The sequence below is a fragment of the Lipotes vexillifer genome, unplaced genomic scaffold, assembly GCF_000442215.2.
Source record: "Lipotes vexillifer unplaced genomic scaffold, Lipotes_vexillifer_v1.1 scaffold903, whole genome shotgun sequence".
Lineage (NCBI taxonomy): Eukaryota > Metazoa > Chordata > Mammalia > Artiodactyla > Lipotidae > Lipotes > Lipotes vexillifer.
Genome location: NW_006791919.1, coordinates 3029889 through 3043593, shown reverse-complemented (window position 1 = coordinate 3043593; position 13705 = coordinate 3029889). Strand labels below are relative to the sequence as shown.

General features: G+C 36.6%; 1 protein-coding gene across 1 annotated transcript in view; it reads left to right on the top strand.

The window, feature by feature from the left end:
• The window catches only part of WDR75 (WD repeat domain 75), a 41469-nt gene that overhangs the window by 17685 nt on the left and 10079 nt on the right, over window positions 1-13705 (top strand). The window contains exons 6-18 of the mRNA XM_007464980.1: window positions 1131-1201; window positions 2156-2275; window positions 2716-2804; window positions 5466-5624; window positions 6475-6534; window positions 6627-6742; window positions 7827-8002; window positions 9031-9188; window positions 9654-9834; window positions 10633-10727; window positions 11710-11805; window positions 12409-12578; window positions 13149-13208. Coding sequence (XP_007465042.1) covers window positions 1131-1201; window positions 2156-2275; window positions 2716-2804; window positions 5466-5624; window positions 6475-6534; window positions 6627-6742; window positions 7827-8002; window positions 9031-9188; window positions 9654-9834; window positions 10633-10727; window positions 11710-11805; window positions 12409-12578; window positions 13149-13208 — 1551 coding nt within the window. The remainder of the gene's footprint in view (window positions 1-1130; window positions 1202-2155; window positions 2276-2715; window positions 2805-5465; window positions 5625-6474; window positions 6535-6626; window positions 6743-7826; window positions 8003-9030; window positions 9189-9653; window positions 9835-10632; window positions 10728-11709; window positions 11806-12408; window positions 12579-13148; window positions 13209-13705) is intronic.

The following is a 13705-nucleotide window of genomic DNA, read 5'->3' as shown; positions in this document are numbered from 1 at the left end:
TCCCGTTGTGGAGCACAGGCTCCGGATGCGCAGGCTCAGCGGCCATGGCTCACGGGCCTAGCCGCTCCGCGGCATGTGGGATCTTCCCGGACCGGGGCACGAACCCGTGTCCCCTGCATCAGCAGACGGACTCTCAACCACTGCGCCACCAGGGAAGCCCAACATCATTATTCTTTAGCATCATAGTCGTCAGTTAAATACAAATTAAAACCACAGTGAGATACCACTTCACGTCCACTAGAACAGATAAAACTAAAGAATGACAGTACTGAGTGGTAGAAAGATATGGGGCAAAGTTAAACATATGCCTTTACTGTGACCCAGCAGTTCCGCTCCTAAGTAGAGAAATGAAAACACGACCACAAAATGACATGCACAAGAATAATTAATACTCATAAAAGCTCCAAAATGGAAATAACCCAAGTGTTCATCAATAAGAGAGTAAACAATTTATGATACATATGCATCCATTGGGATGCTGCTTCACAATAAAAAGGAACTAATGATACACATAAGAGCATGGGTGAATCTCGAAAAGGTGATGTTGAGCTACAGTCCAGACATGAAATGTATTTACCATTCTGGTTGTATTCTGTTAACAGAAAAGGCAGAGAATAAGCTACGGTGATAGAAATCAATAGTTACTGACAGGGGTGGGAGCACTGGGGAATGACTGGAGAGAGGAACAACGGAGCATTCCTGAGGCGAAGAAAATGTCCTAAATCTTGATTGTGATGGTAGTTACATGGTTATACACATGTAAAACATTGCATTCTGTGGTGTATAAATTATGCCTTAATAGAAAAAAGTTTAATCATTATACTTAGTCTAGTTTTAGGATTTAGGACCTACTTTCATCTTTTAATTTTCTTGATTATTGTAAATGTAGGAGCATCCTTTCCATAGTTAAACTGTAATATGGGTTGGCCAAAGAGTTCATACGGGTTTTTCTGTAACATGTTATGGAAAAACCCGAATGAACTCTTTGGCCAACCCAGTATATCATTTCATACTAATATACTCTCAGTCTGCAAAAAGCGTATTGTTCCCATGTTAACTTTTATGATAATATTTCTTCTTAAAGGGTGTTGACTATTTTTGTGAATGTTATCTTCTCTTTGAAATACCAGGGAGAGTATGTTGCTGCAGTACGGGACTTTTACTTGTCTGTTTATTTTTTCAAAAAGAAAACAACATCAAGGTAAGAATTCCTTTTTGATAGCTTTATTTTATTTACTCAGGAGTTCATTAAAATTTTATTCATCCTTATACCTGTGACCCAAAGCTGTTTCATGTTACAAGTAATTGTGAAACCACAAGATGAGGTAGAGTTTTTAACCCACAGTAGGTTAAAATCATTAGTCACAAAATCCTAGGGAGCTTTTCCCCCCAAAACCACTTTCACACTTAGATTCTGCTGTGTATACTTGGTGTCAAAATTGGATGTGGTTTGAAAAGTTTTCCCTGGGTGATCCGCATTGTCATTTTATGGCTGTAGGAATGAATATAGGCTTTGGTATAATCTGGGTTTTAAATGAGTCAGATTAGTCCATTGAACCTCACTGCACTTCAAATTAACATGTATTTTAAGTGGCGATAATTTCTACCTAATAGAGTTGTAAGGATGAATGAGATAACATATTTAAAGAAACTAGTGCTAAGCATGAGTAGTCACTCTTCAAATGACACTGTCCCCTCTCCCCTTTTACCCTGCCAAGATTAACATTTGTTTTCCTTTGCAGTATAAGGATCCTGACATCTTTGGACACATTAGCCAGTTGTCTCAGATATAATTTCTCAGGCTTGTCCATACTTCATGCTAAAAACTTAGCTTTAACGAGAAATTCAAACAAACTTGGCCCAGGCAGAAAACCATAAAAAGAACTGTCTGTTCTCTGTTTCACTCTCAGTGGCCTCCATAGACAAGTTATTATGGTAGAATGTTATTCACGTGAAGTTTATATTGTGTATCAATAAATGTTTACAAAACGAAATTCTTGATTCTTGATCATGATTTTTCTTAAAAATCGTGCATTTATATTCAGTGAATTCTGAGAGCTCACCAGTTTGGGTTGATAAGGGTGGGACCTCCATTTTGCCTAACTACATCACTTACCAAGCCTTTAATAATCAAGGGAAAATATTTTTCTTCTAGGTTTACTTTATCATCATCAAGAAATAAAAAACATGCTAAGAACAATTTTACATGTGTAGCATGTCACCCGAAGGAAGACTGCATAGCAACTGGTCACAGGGATGGCAAAATTCGTCTTTGGTCAGTTAACTCTTGAAGAGCTTGGCAATCATTTGTTTATTTTAGATTAGTCCTGCAGAAAAGGTATACCTGGGTGCAGGGAAAAGGATAGAACTGAAAAGCAACAGCTCATAATAGAGATGATGCTTTGCTGGCATCCTTCCTTTTTTTCATTACTGTACTCTTCATTGCATAGACTTACTATTTTAGGACTTCAGCCCTTGTCCCTAGGAGTAAATCCATTTTGTCCTTAATCATTTAATTGAAGAGAACTTTTTGTCAGCCTTTAAGTAAAAAGGAGAGAGTAACAGTGAATACTGAACTAGTAGAATACTATGATGGCCTATTGTTTGCAGAAGTGACTGGTTTAGAAATAGAAAGTACTTTTTGCACATTAAGACCAGTAAACTTGATAAACATATGCCTTTGGCCAAATTAAGAATTTTGGTTTTCTCCAATAGGAGGAATTTTGATGATGAAAAGAAATACACATACACATGTTTACATTGGCACCATGATTTGGTTATGGATTTGGCTTTTTCAGTGACAGGTAAGTACAAGTTTAAGACTTAAAATGAACTTTTAAAGTATGCGAACCAAGTATTTTAATTCACTGTACTTATAGTTTGAAAGATTTAGAATTGCATGGGCCAAATGAATTTTTTTAAGCATTTGTATATCACCCCTGTGTTTTGGGCTTTGCTCAGCACAATGCCATATGCTTAAGTTTTCAAAGCTCTTCAGAGTATCAAAGTGTACACTTATCATAAAGTCTCTTGTTAATATAAACCTATTTAAATTATATTCCTTTTCTTTTTTTAATGTATGTGCACGTAGCTAAGTGCTTCTTGTCCATAAGTATAGCTACAGTTTATCAGGAGCAAATGACTCTGCTGATGCTTTATATCCATTATCTCATTTAATCCTTGACTCTGAAAACAGGCATCATTATTCTCATTTTACAGATGATGGAAGTGAAATTTGTAGTTGAGAACTAACTTGCCTAAGGTCACGTGTCTCGTAAGTGGGATTTGGACCTAGGTCTAATTCGAAAGTTTGTTTTTAACTGTAAGATGGCCACATTCACTATTTTAAGTTAATTCAGATCTTTGTTCCATTTAAGCTGCATGAGAGTGGCTATAATGTGTAAAAATACCTCCCTGGAAATAGGATGACCTTCAACAGAAATTTGGAGAAGTACATTTTGTCTTTGGTTACCGTTAGCATCCCCACATGTATGTGGTGAAAATTATGTCAGTACATTTTGACTGGTCCTTAAGGGGGTGGGGGAGGTGAGGTGCTAGATGCTCCAGAAGTTTACGTGCCCAGAGAAAGTAGTGGTTCTTCTTCCTGTAGGTCTTCCCAGAGACTGGCAGGACAAGTCTTAGTACCATTTGCTCTAGATTCCTATAGGCTTACTTGGGTTTAACTCAGTGGAGCCTCAGGAAGCAGGAGGCATCTTCAGCCTACTTGTGCTTTTGATTTTGGGGATCAGTGATTGGTATATGGGGGTGGGACCCAACCTGACACACTTAGAGTAGTACAACAGGAGTATAACTGTGACATATGGGAACGAAGAACAGAAGAATGAAGAGGGTGTTAACCCTATGGATGAAAAACATAGGCTACTCTTATCTTCACCCTCCACCCCACCAAAAATACAAATGAGTATGTTTGTGGCATTGTGTGTACATATGTCTGTAATGTTTCAGGCAGTGTTGTTATTCTCTCCTGAACTAAGGTGTTTCTTCTGCCCTTCCTCATCAGTTTCTTTTTCTCTGCTGTGGCCCCTGCCCAAAGGCCAAGACCCGTTGATGTATATTGTCACTGGGACTTTTCTCTATTTTGTTGCCCTTACCTATCTTGTCCACCTCCTCTCACACTAGTTGTTAGTCACAGCTTTCTGTGATCGTCTTACTTATTACCCTTAAGTCCTGGGACATTCAGGATTGGCCTTCTCAGGTGGGGTTTGGGGAAGAAGGAATAGTTAGATTAGTTGGCATTCAAAAAAGAGAATACCAGGTGCCTCTCTTGTGAGCCATGGCTTTCATATAGGAAGTACTGCAGATCATCTTGGCTATTAGAGAGTTAAATTCTTGATATTATTTTTTAAATCATGTGAGTATTTGTGAGAAGTAATATAGTACATGGTTGTCAGTGAATGCATAGGTATGAGAGAGTTAATAGAAGAAAATTAGTTGTCTGTGTAAATGAACTACAAATTATAGGGTTTTTGAGAACTGTTTATAAGTTAAGGCAAATGTTAACAGTGTAAACTGTTTTGGCTCTGCTTTGAACGCAGTCATGCTGTCTGTGAGCATCTAATTTATTATTTACTTCTTTCTGATTCTTAAGCCTTTCTTATTTCAGTGCTCTAGGACCTCAAGTTAATGTTGGATAAAAGTGGTATTGGTGTTCCCAACACAGGGGGAAAGTTTTCAGTGTTTTACCACTAAAATATTTGCTATAGATTATCTGTAAGTATTCTTGATGAAATTTTAAAGGTCTCATCAATTCCTAGGTTACTGAGAGTTTTTATCATGGGTCTAGAATTCTATCTTTTACTTTTTCTGCATTTGTTAAGATACTGATGATCTATTCCCCTTTTTTCTGTAAGTAGAGTTCGTTACATTGGTTTATTTTTCAAATGTTAAAATAACCTCACATGCTTAGAATAAATTTTACCCTGCAGTGATGTCTTGTCTTTTTAATATATCATTGGATTCAGCTTGCTGATACTTCATTTGGTAGTTTTCATCTGTTATGAAATTGGCTTGTAGTTTTCTTAATGATGTGCTAGTTTTGGTGCAGAATTATGCTGGTCTTCAAAACAAATTGGGAAGTGTTCTTTCTTTTTTGTTACCTGGAAGAGTGTAAAACTGGTTTATTTCTTCCTTAAATGTTTGGAAAAGTTTACTAGTGAAGCCAGCTGGGCCTGGAGGATGTTTGTTTCATCCAGTTTTTCTAGTTATTGGCAGAAGAATTGGTCAGCAACAGAGTAGTCACATGTTACTTGGAAAGGAAAAATCCCTGAACCAGTGATCTTTAAATCTTTTGTCTTGCAAGTATATTAAAAGATATAAAGACACTTGTTTGCATGTTTTTTTAAATAGTTTATTTCTCTAACATAGGAAAAATCAAAACATCGATTATATCTTCCTGTTTTTTCCCCCAAACACTGTCCTTTTCATTTCTTTGGGTGGATGAGAAGGCAGCAGTCTGCTGAGTGGTGGCCGTGAGTCTGTCCTCGTAGAGTGGCGAGAGGCAGCAGAGAAGAATAAGGAGTTCCTCCCCCGTTTAGGAGCTACTATTGAACATATCTCAGTGTCTCCAGCAGGGGATCTCTTCTGTACTTCGCACTCCGATAACAGTAAGTCTCAATTTGTTGTCATGAGGAAATACAGTTTGTGTAATGTCATAAATTAGGTAGCATCTGTAGGGGATGGAAAATAAGAGACCTCAAACTAAGAGTAGCATAGGATTTAATGAGCATTTTTTTCTCTTCCATTTCTCCTCTTTCCTCCACCCTCTTGCCCCAAGTTGCCACCTGAATACAACATTTCCAGAGTTGTTTTTATGAAAGTGTAAGGCTAAGTGTATTTGGTTATTGTTGTGCCACTTATATTTAAAAATCTTTTCATGTGGAATGATTGGGGAAATAAAGGAGGTTTTCACAATATAATGGCATTCTCGGAAGAATGCTCTGAGGTTTTCCTTTGGTACAGCCATTGTCTCGGCGTCGGAGTCCTATGGATTCTGACAAAAATGGAGCAGTCTTCTGATTCCTCCCCAGCATGTGGTCATCCTGTTACACCTCAGCTTGGATGTAAATCCCGTGCCCATTGCCTCCTTTCCCTTCAAAAGAGAGCATAACTGAGCAATCCATTAGTGCAGTGACTCATTTCAAAGTAAACAACCGTCTCTTTGGGGGCATATAAGTTTCTGAATTAACACTTCTAATGTATTCATAGTCACAGCAGAAAACTTAGAGACTCCAACAGAAAAAGCCCTCATCCACACCCCTAGTTTTTCTGTTAAATCACAAAATATATTCCTAATTTTACAGTAACACTCCAAGAAATTGAACATACTCAATTGTTTTGTATTCTGGTATATTTCAAAATGATATAAATTCACTTTTTTTTTTTTAAACCTTGAAGGTTTGACCTATTTATGTTTAGATGTTTGTTTGTTTATATATTTATTTATTTTACCCACAGAGATGATAATCATTCACCGAAACCTTGAGGCATCCGCAGTAATTCAAGGCCTAGTGAAAGGTATTGCAGACCTCAGTGGATGTGGAATTGTGTACATTTTTAAAAGTGAATATTTGTCTGATTTCAGCTATTGTTCATCACTTCTTTTGCAGACAGAAATATCTTTACCGGCTTGATGATTGACCCAAGAACTAAAGCTTTGGTTTTGAATGGGAAACCTGGCCACTTGCAGTTTTATTCTCTCCAAAGTGATAAACAGTTATACAATGTAAGAGTTTTGATCTGTTAACTAGCCTTAAAACTGATGAAATATGTTTATAGCACTACTGGGGTCAAGTAACTTATTGTATAGCTTCTAAAACAAGATCCTGTGCCTGTGTTATTTGAACATAGTATTATCAGTTGTTCATAGCATGATTCTAATGAGGCCACAGTTGCAGATGAAGTCTGCATGTAAGCCAGTTGGCACTGTTGTGTGTGCTCTATTTTATTCTGTTTAAGACTACGCTCTAAATTAACCGTCGCACGCATCTGTGCCTTTGAGTCATAAGGATAGGCAATGAGAATATGGATTAACAATACAGACCTGTCTCTGCTTTGTGGTGAAACAGTATCATATGTACATGCTGAAGATAAAATCTTCAGTGTAGATTAAAGAGGAACACTTCTCATAATCCTGGTAAATGCAATCCAGAATTTCCACTTTTTCTTTAGTGCCCCACAATACCCTTTACAGATTTCTATCACAGCCACTGTAACACTTTATCTCTTTCTCTCCAACACCTTTAAACCTCTCAAAGAAAGGAAACTTATTGATTGATCTTTGTACATTTCTAGTACAGTGCCTGGAGTAGCACTTAATACATTTTTAGTAAATAGATGAGGAAACAATAAAAGAAACAATTAGAAAGAAAATGCTGGCCTATTTAAAATGTTGTGCTTTTTTCACTTCTTAAAAATTGTAGGTTTCATTTTTGTTCTCGTTTCTAGTGATGTGGAATCTAGCCTTGAGATTTTCTGTAAAGCTATTTGTTCTTAGAAACAAAAGAAAAAGCATTACTGTAACCTAAAGTTCTGCTGTATCATATAAATGGAGCATAGTCGTTACTAAAATTTAAGGTCATTGAAGAATCATCACCACCAAATTGGTATTATATAATATGCTCCATGTTTTCAATGGCAATTTCAATGTCTGTAAGTAATGATTAGTTCATTTTTCTCTTTACCTAAAAATCTGTTACTGTAGATTCCAGAAGGTATCTATGATGTGGTTAATTACCATTCCTTGAATGCTTTAACATGTATGTATTTACATTAATAAGAATTTTGGATTTTTTTTTTTAACCCATCAGTTAGATATTATACAGCAAGAATATATCAATGATTATGGTCTGATCCAAATTGAGCTAACAAAGGCTGCATTTGGCTGCTACGGTAATTGGCTTGCGACGGTGGAACAACGTCAAGAAAAGGAAACTGAGCTTGAATTGCAAATGAAACTGTGGACATATAATAAGAAAACACAAGGGTAATACTACCTATATAGACATTAATTTCAGAGCAGAAAATTATTTGACTTTCTAGTTTCAATTGTTGGTCTTTACGATGTTTCATTTTGATAAATTTATATTAAGAGAAATGAAGGGGGTGTTATTCCTCTAATAAAGCCTTTGTGCTTTCGGCTCTGAGAAAGCATTGGTGTCCTCCAAATTATGAGTCACCTTATTGCGTAAATAAGGAAACATGGAGAAGTGACACCCCCAAGAACACATACCTACTTCCAGGCAAATCCAGGATTAGAATGCAGAGGTCCTTAGCTCTTTTATTTGTGTTATATTACCTTCTTTGGGAAAATGGCAGTGGTAGGTGGTAGAGGTGTGGTGTGGTGTGGTGTAGTCTTGATTAGATAAGGAGCCCACTAGTTTCTCATACCATGGCTGTAATAGCAATTTATCCAGTCCTTGCTTGTCAAGAACTGGGCTTAGTGCCTTCGTGCCCATTGTCTTGTGAATCTTCACAGGATAATCTTTCATTCATAGCAGTGTCCTGTCGAGCCAGAAGCAAGCTTTGAGAGGTAGTTTGGGTGACTTTAAATATTAAGTATTGACCAGGGCAGTGAAATAGGTAATGTTCTTTCTGTACCATCTTGCCACAAATAAGGGCTTTCATAGCTATTTCCTTTTTTGCTTATTTTCAAAAGAGTGAGGTATCTGTGTTCTATACAGTTTCCCTGCAGTTTAGTATAGTAGCCTTTCAGGTATCATTTTTTGATGACCCCTATTTTATACTCATTCCGTACCAGTAAACTGGCACTATTTATAATCACCTCTGTTATGTACGTTACACGAGGCCAGAGGTAATGTGTTAGAACTCTTTGCATCCTGTTGCCATTAGTGACAGAACACTCAATTGTTTGTCATGCTAGGTGATAATATATCAGTTGCTCATTCTTAAAGATGCTATTGTAAAATGCAATATGTAAGGAATTTTTACTATTCATACGATAGTATATCACATTGCCCTGGTATAAAAATAAATTGGTTTCCTTCCTACTAGGTTTGTTCTCAATACAAAGGTTAACATGCCACATGAAGACCACATCACAGCTCTCTGTTTCTGTAATGCAGAAAAATCTGAAAACCCCACCTTGGTTACAACAAGTAAAGATGGTCACTTCAAAGTGTGGATATTAACAGATGATTCTGATATATACAGTAAGTTACTTAAATATAGTATGTCTATATGTAGTGCACAGTTTTAAGAATTGATATATTTATCTCTCATGAATTGTATCTATTCTGGGAGGACATTTTCTGCTTTGTTTAATTCTATAGGATATTGCCCAATTTCAAAAGATTTGAGAGATTACATTTTTACATGCCTTTTCTCCCAAATCTTTACTTATTTTATGACATTCTTGATTATTCGTGTGCTAGTTATTCCAGTCTGTGAGGGTACAATAAAAAGGGCTTTTGCAGTAGTCCCTTTACTGTTCCACTAGAGGAAGGTCAAGGTCTCTTGGAAGGGACGCAAATTTCAAATCAGTCAATGATTTGTAACTAAAATTTTGGAGAGGAGGTTTTTTGTTGTGTTTCCTTGTTCCTTAATCCATATTTCTTATAAATTCCCTAAAATATTATCTAGCATTTGTACTATTTCTGTGGTCTGTATTTTCACAGAAAAAGCTGTTGGCTGGACCTGTGACTTTGTGGGTAGTTATCACAAATACCAAGCAACTAACTGCTGTTTCTCTGAAGATGGCTCTTTACTAGCAGTTAGTTTTGAGGAAATAGTTACAATATGGGATTCGGAGACATGGGAACTTAAATGTACATTTTGTCAACGAGCTGGGAAAATAAGGTAGGTAAATAATTGGGGGAGTATAAAGTACTGGGTTTGTTTTTTTTTTTAATTCAAACAAGTCTTTCTACATAAACTTTAGTAATTAATTCATGCTTTCTCCAGAGGTATCCTCTGGGTCAGTGGTGCCAGCAGCTAACCAAAATACTGGGAAGCTAAAAAATACTGGGTTTATGAACCATGTGCATTACTTTTCATGGTTGTACTACACAATAATAGAAGCTATATATAAGCCTCAGTAGATCCAAACAATGTTTTCTCTGTATTTTCATAAAAGCGATGTTATGCTCAAACTTCATTGTTTGTAGTAATGGCAAGGGAATGTAACAGTAGTATCTTCCATTTTATTTCCGGTAACTTGGGCATTTGAGGACAGAATGGGAAATGGCTGTTTCTAATTCCCAACATGTCTAATTCTGAATTTACTTTGTAAAACTTCCTTCAGAATTCATATTGCAGATTTTCCTCTTGAGACAAAGAAGCTTAAAAAAGAGTTTTTGTTAAATAACTTGGTACGTTTCACATACATTTTCTCTATATGTGTCAATTATTTTACCATACAGCATATTAGAGAAAAGAATTGGTCATCAAATCTGTTTTCCTAAAGAAACAAAATAGCTAAATAAACCTTTACTGTTGTGCTCCTTACCCCCTTTCCTGCAGAATAATTATGAACAAAAACATACATGTCTATCTAAAAATTTGCATTGCACAAAGCTAGTACTGTGCAGGAAGTCTGCAGTCCTTTGTAACTACGTGTGCTAGAACTGACTTGTTAACTTCCTTGTTTTAATCTAGGCACCTTTGCTTTGGGAGATTGACTTGTTCCAAGTATCTTCTTGGTGCCACTGAAAATGGCATTCTGTGCTGTTGGAATCTGCTCAGTTGTGCATGTAAGATATTCTTTGCTATAAAGTGATGACAAAGCACACAGGAAGTGGACATTAACTAATCTTTGGCATTTTAGGACTTCTGGGTGATATCTTCATATCTTTACCCAGAGAATATATAATTTTTTACATGGTACATTGTACCACCAAACTTTGGAGTGCTATACCTGTAATAATAGACTGATTACAGTTGACCCTTGAGCGATGTGGGCATTAGGGTCGCCGACCCTCTGCGCAGTCAAAAATTCACTTATAACTTAGAGAGTCAGCCCTCTGTGGAGTCAGCCAACCTTGGATTGAGCAGTTACTGGAAGTACTTGCTATTTTAAAATCCACATGTATGTGGACCCTCACAGTTCAAATCCATGTTATTCAAGGGTCAACTGTGTTTATAAGCTGCCTAATTGTCAGCAAATCATCTTCCATTATCCTCACCTTTTTCCACTGTCTTCAGTGTATGACTTTGTTGCCCTCCATATTATCCATCCTCATAACAATTTGAGGAAAGTTTCTGATAGTTCATAATGCATATTAACCTACAGTGTTCCTGACAGCATTAAATTGGAATGTAGCCTATCACAATCCTCCTAACAAATGTGAACTTTGTGGCATTTTACTCATTCGAGTATATGTTTGGAAGACATTGTGGTTACTTTGTAATACTGTGTGTGATAACATTTTTTTAAATATTCTCTACAGTGATTCTGGTTAACATTTTGCCCACATTTAGCAGTAGTGGAAAAGCACCAGACAGAAGTTGCACTGCTTTAACTGTTTTTCTGCTTCTTGCCCCTCGTTTCAGTGCAGACTTCCACAGATTATGTTAGTGTGTTCTCCATGTATTATCTGGAATGGTAAAATCCCTCTTCTTAAAAATAATAGAATTGATTGTCCCAATAAATATTGAGTACCTAGTTTAAATAACAAGCTTAAGAAAGCTTTTGGTAAATCTCTTCTTAGAAGTGAATCACTTTTTTTCCCCCAGTGGAGTGGAGTGCAAAATTAAATGTGAGAGTTATGGAACCTGATCCCAATTCAGAGAATATTGCTGCAATCTCTCAGTCTTCCATGGGTTCAGACTGTAAGTACAGACCATTCTTTGACAGAAGAAGCCTATTACCTAAATTTTCTTTTTAACACCTTTAATATAATTTGATTTAAACTTAGCTTCAAATCAGATGTCCATTTGAAGCCATTTGCCTGACCACTGCCCTTCCTTTCTTGAGTTCCAGCTCCAGCACATCCCTCATTTTTCAACATGTCATTTGCTACTCAGCCTTCAAAATCCAAGAGACATTTTGCCTCTTTGAAGCATTCCTAAATCCCCCAAGGAGCTTTTATCATTCCTCTATGATCTTGAAGCTCTTTATACAGATCTCTGTTCTAGTGCTTAAGACAAAATACTGCCATAGTATTTTGGTGTCTGTTTTCTGCAGTTGACCCTGCTCTCAGAAACAGAAATTTTTGTTTCTGTTTTTCATCTTCAAAGCCCTCATTCCTAACCGGCTTGGCACATAGTAAGCATCAAGTAGATATTTGTTGACTCAAAGCCTAAAATAATCATGACCTGATCAATTTACTCAGTGGGTTAAGTCCCAGGATGAGTGTGGTCTGCCAATCTGAGGCTGAAACTAACCTTTGCAAGCAAAATGTTGTTGTCTGTTTGGTTTTTTTTTTTCTCTAGTGTTTGTGTTTAGACCTAGCGAGCCAAGGCCATTGTATATTCAAAAAAATATCTCCAGAGAGGAAGTCCAGTGGGGAGTGTTTGTTCCACGAGATGTCCCTGAATCATTCACCTCAGAAGCCTACCAGTGGCTGAACAGATCGCAGTTTTACTTCCTAACAAAATCACAGGTAACCAGAAAAGGCGGTCATTTCGTATGTGTGATTTTCAGTTGCTTTACTATTTGAGAGTAATAGCCCAGGGCAATTGGAATAGTTTTATTAAAGGATTACTCCTCTCGCCTCCCACTCCCCTGCCAAATCGTCTCATGTGCTCTGTACAGTCATATTACTGGTGGGAGTATATTAGCCCACACCTCTGGGGCTAAGTATTGCTTGCATTCATTCACTCCGTGACACCAAAAAAGATATGACCTAGAAGATAACTAGAATACTTTAAATTGTATTTATTAGAATGGCTCTTTTTTAATTTTAGTATTTGATTTACCATAAAGAAATCAGTGGCTTAAGTTTGACCCATCAGTTGAATTTTATTTCATTACCAATTCTTAAAAATGCTCTTTGAGGACAATCTTACAACTGTCACAGCAGTTATTAAATACATTTTCAATCTTGTATTACTTTTCTGTGAGCAGATATATTTATATCAAGATGAAAAGTCAACATCATTTTCTAACTTTAACATTTAGATTTGCACTCTACAGTTTATATTTTGCATCATTAATTGACCTCTCTTTTCAGAGTTTATTGACATTCAGTACACAGTCTCCAGAAGAGAAACTCACACCAACAAGCAAACAGGTATGTCCTAGTCACCCGTGGTGCAGATCATGCACATTGCCTCCCTGCAAAGATAAGGTTATCTTTTAGAACTCAGCTATGAGAAAAATGTTTTACCTGCCCTAAAGTGGAATTAAAATTACATACTTAGAAACTACTTGCTTTGTTTGATGTCATAGTGCTCTTTGAAAATGTAGTCTCAATTTGTAATATCAGTAATATATGCTTGTGATTTAAAGAATCAAATAGTTCTGCAAGACTTCTTGGGGAAAACTTGAACATCACCACCACTGCCATTACCCACAAAGATACTCTCAACTCTTTGAGTTGAAGTTTTTATTTACCTCCGTATCTCTAAGAAACATGTTTATATTGCTAATTCCGGATTTTTTAGATCTAGGTATTATTTGTTAACTCTGATCTATTGAAGTTGAAGTTTCTTTCACACCACTCCCGCCATATACATAACATACCCCCGCATATTTTCTGTCGCCTAATTTTTCCAGTATAGATAAATC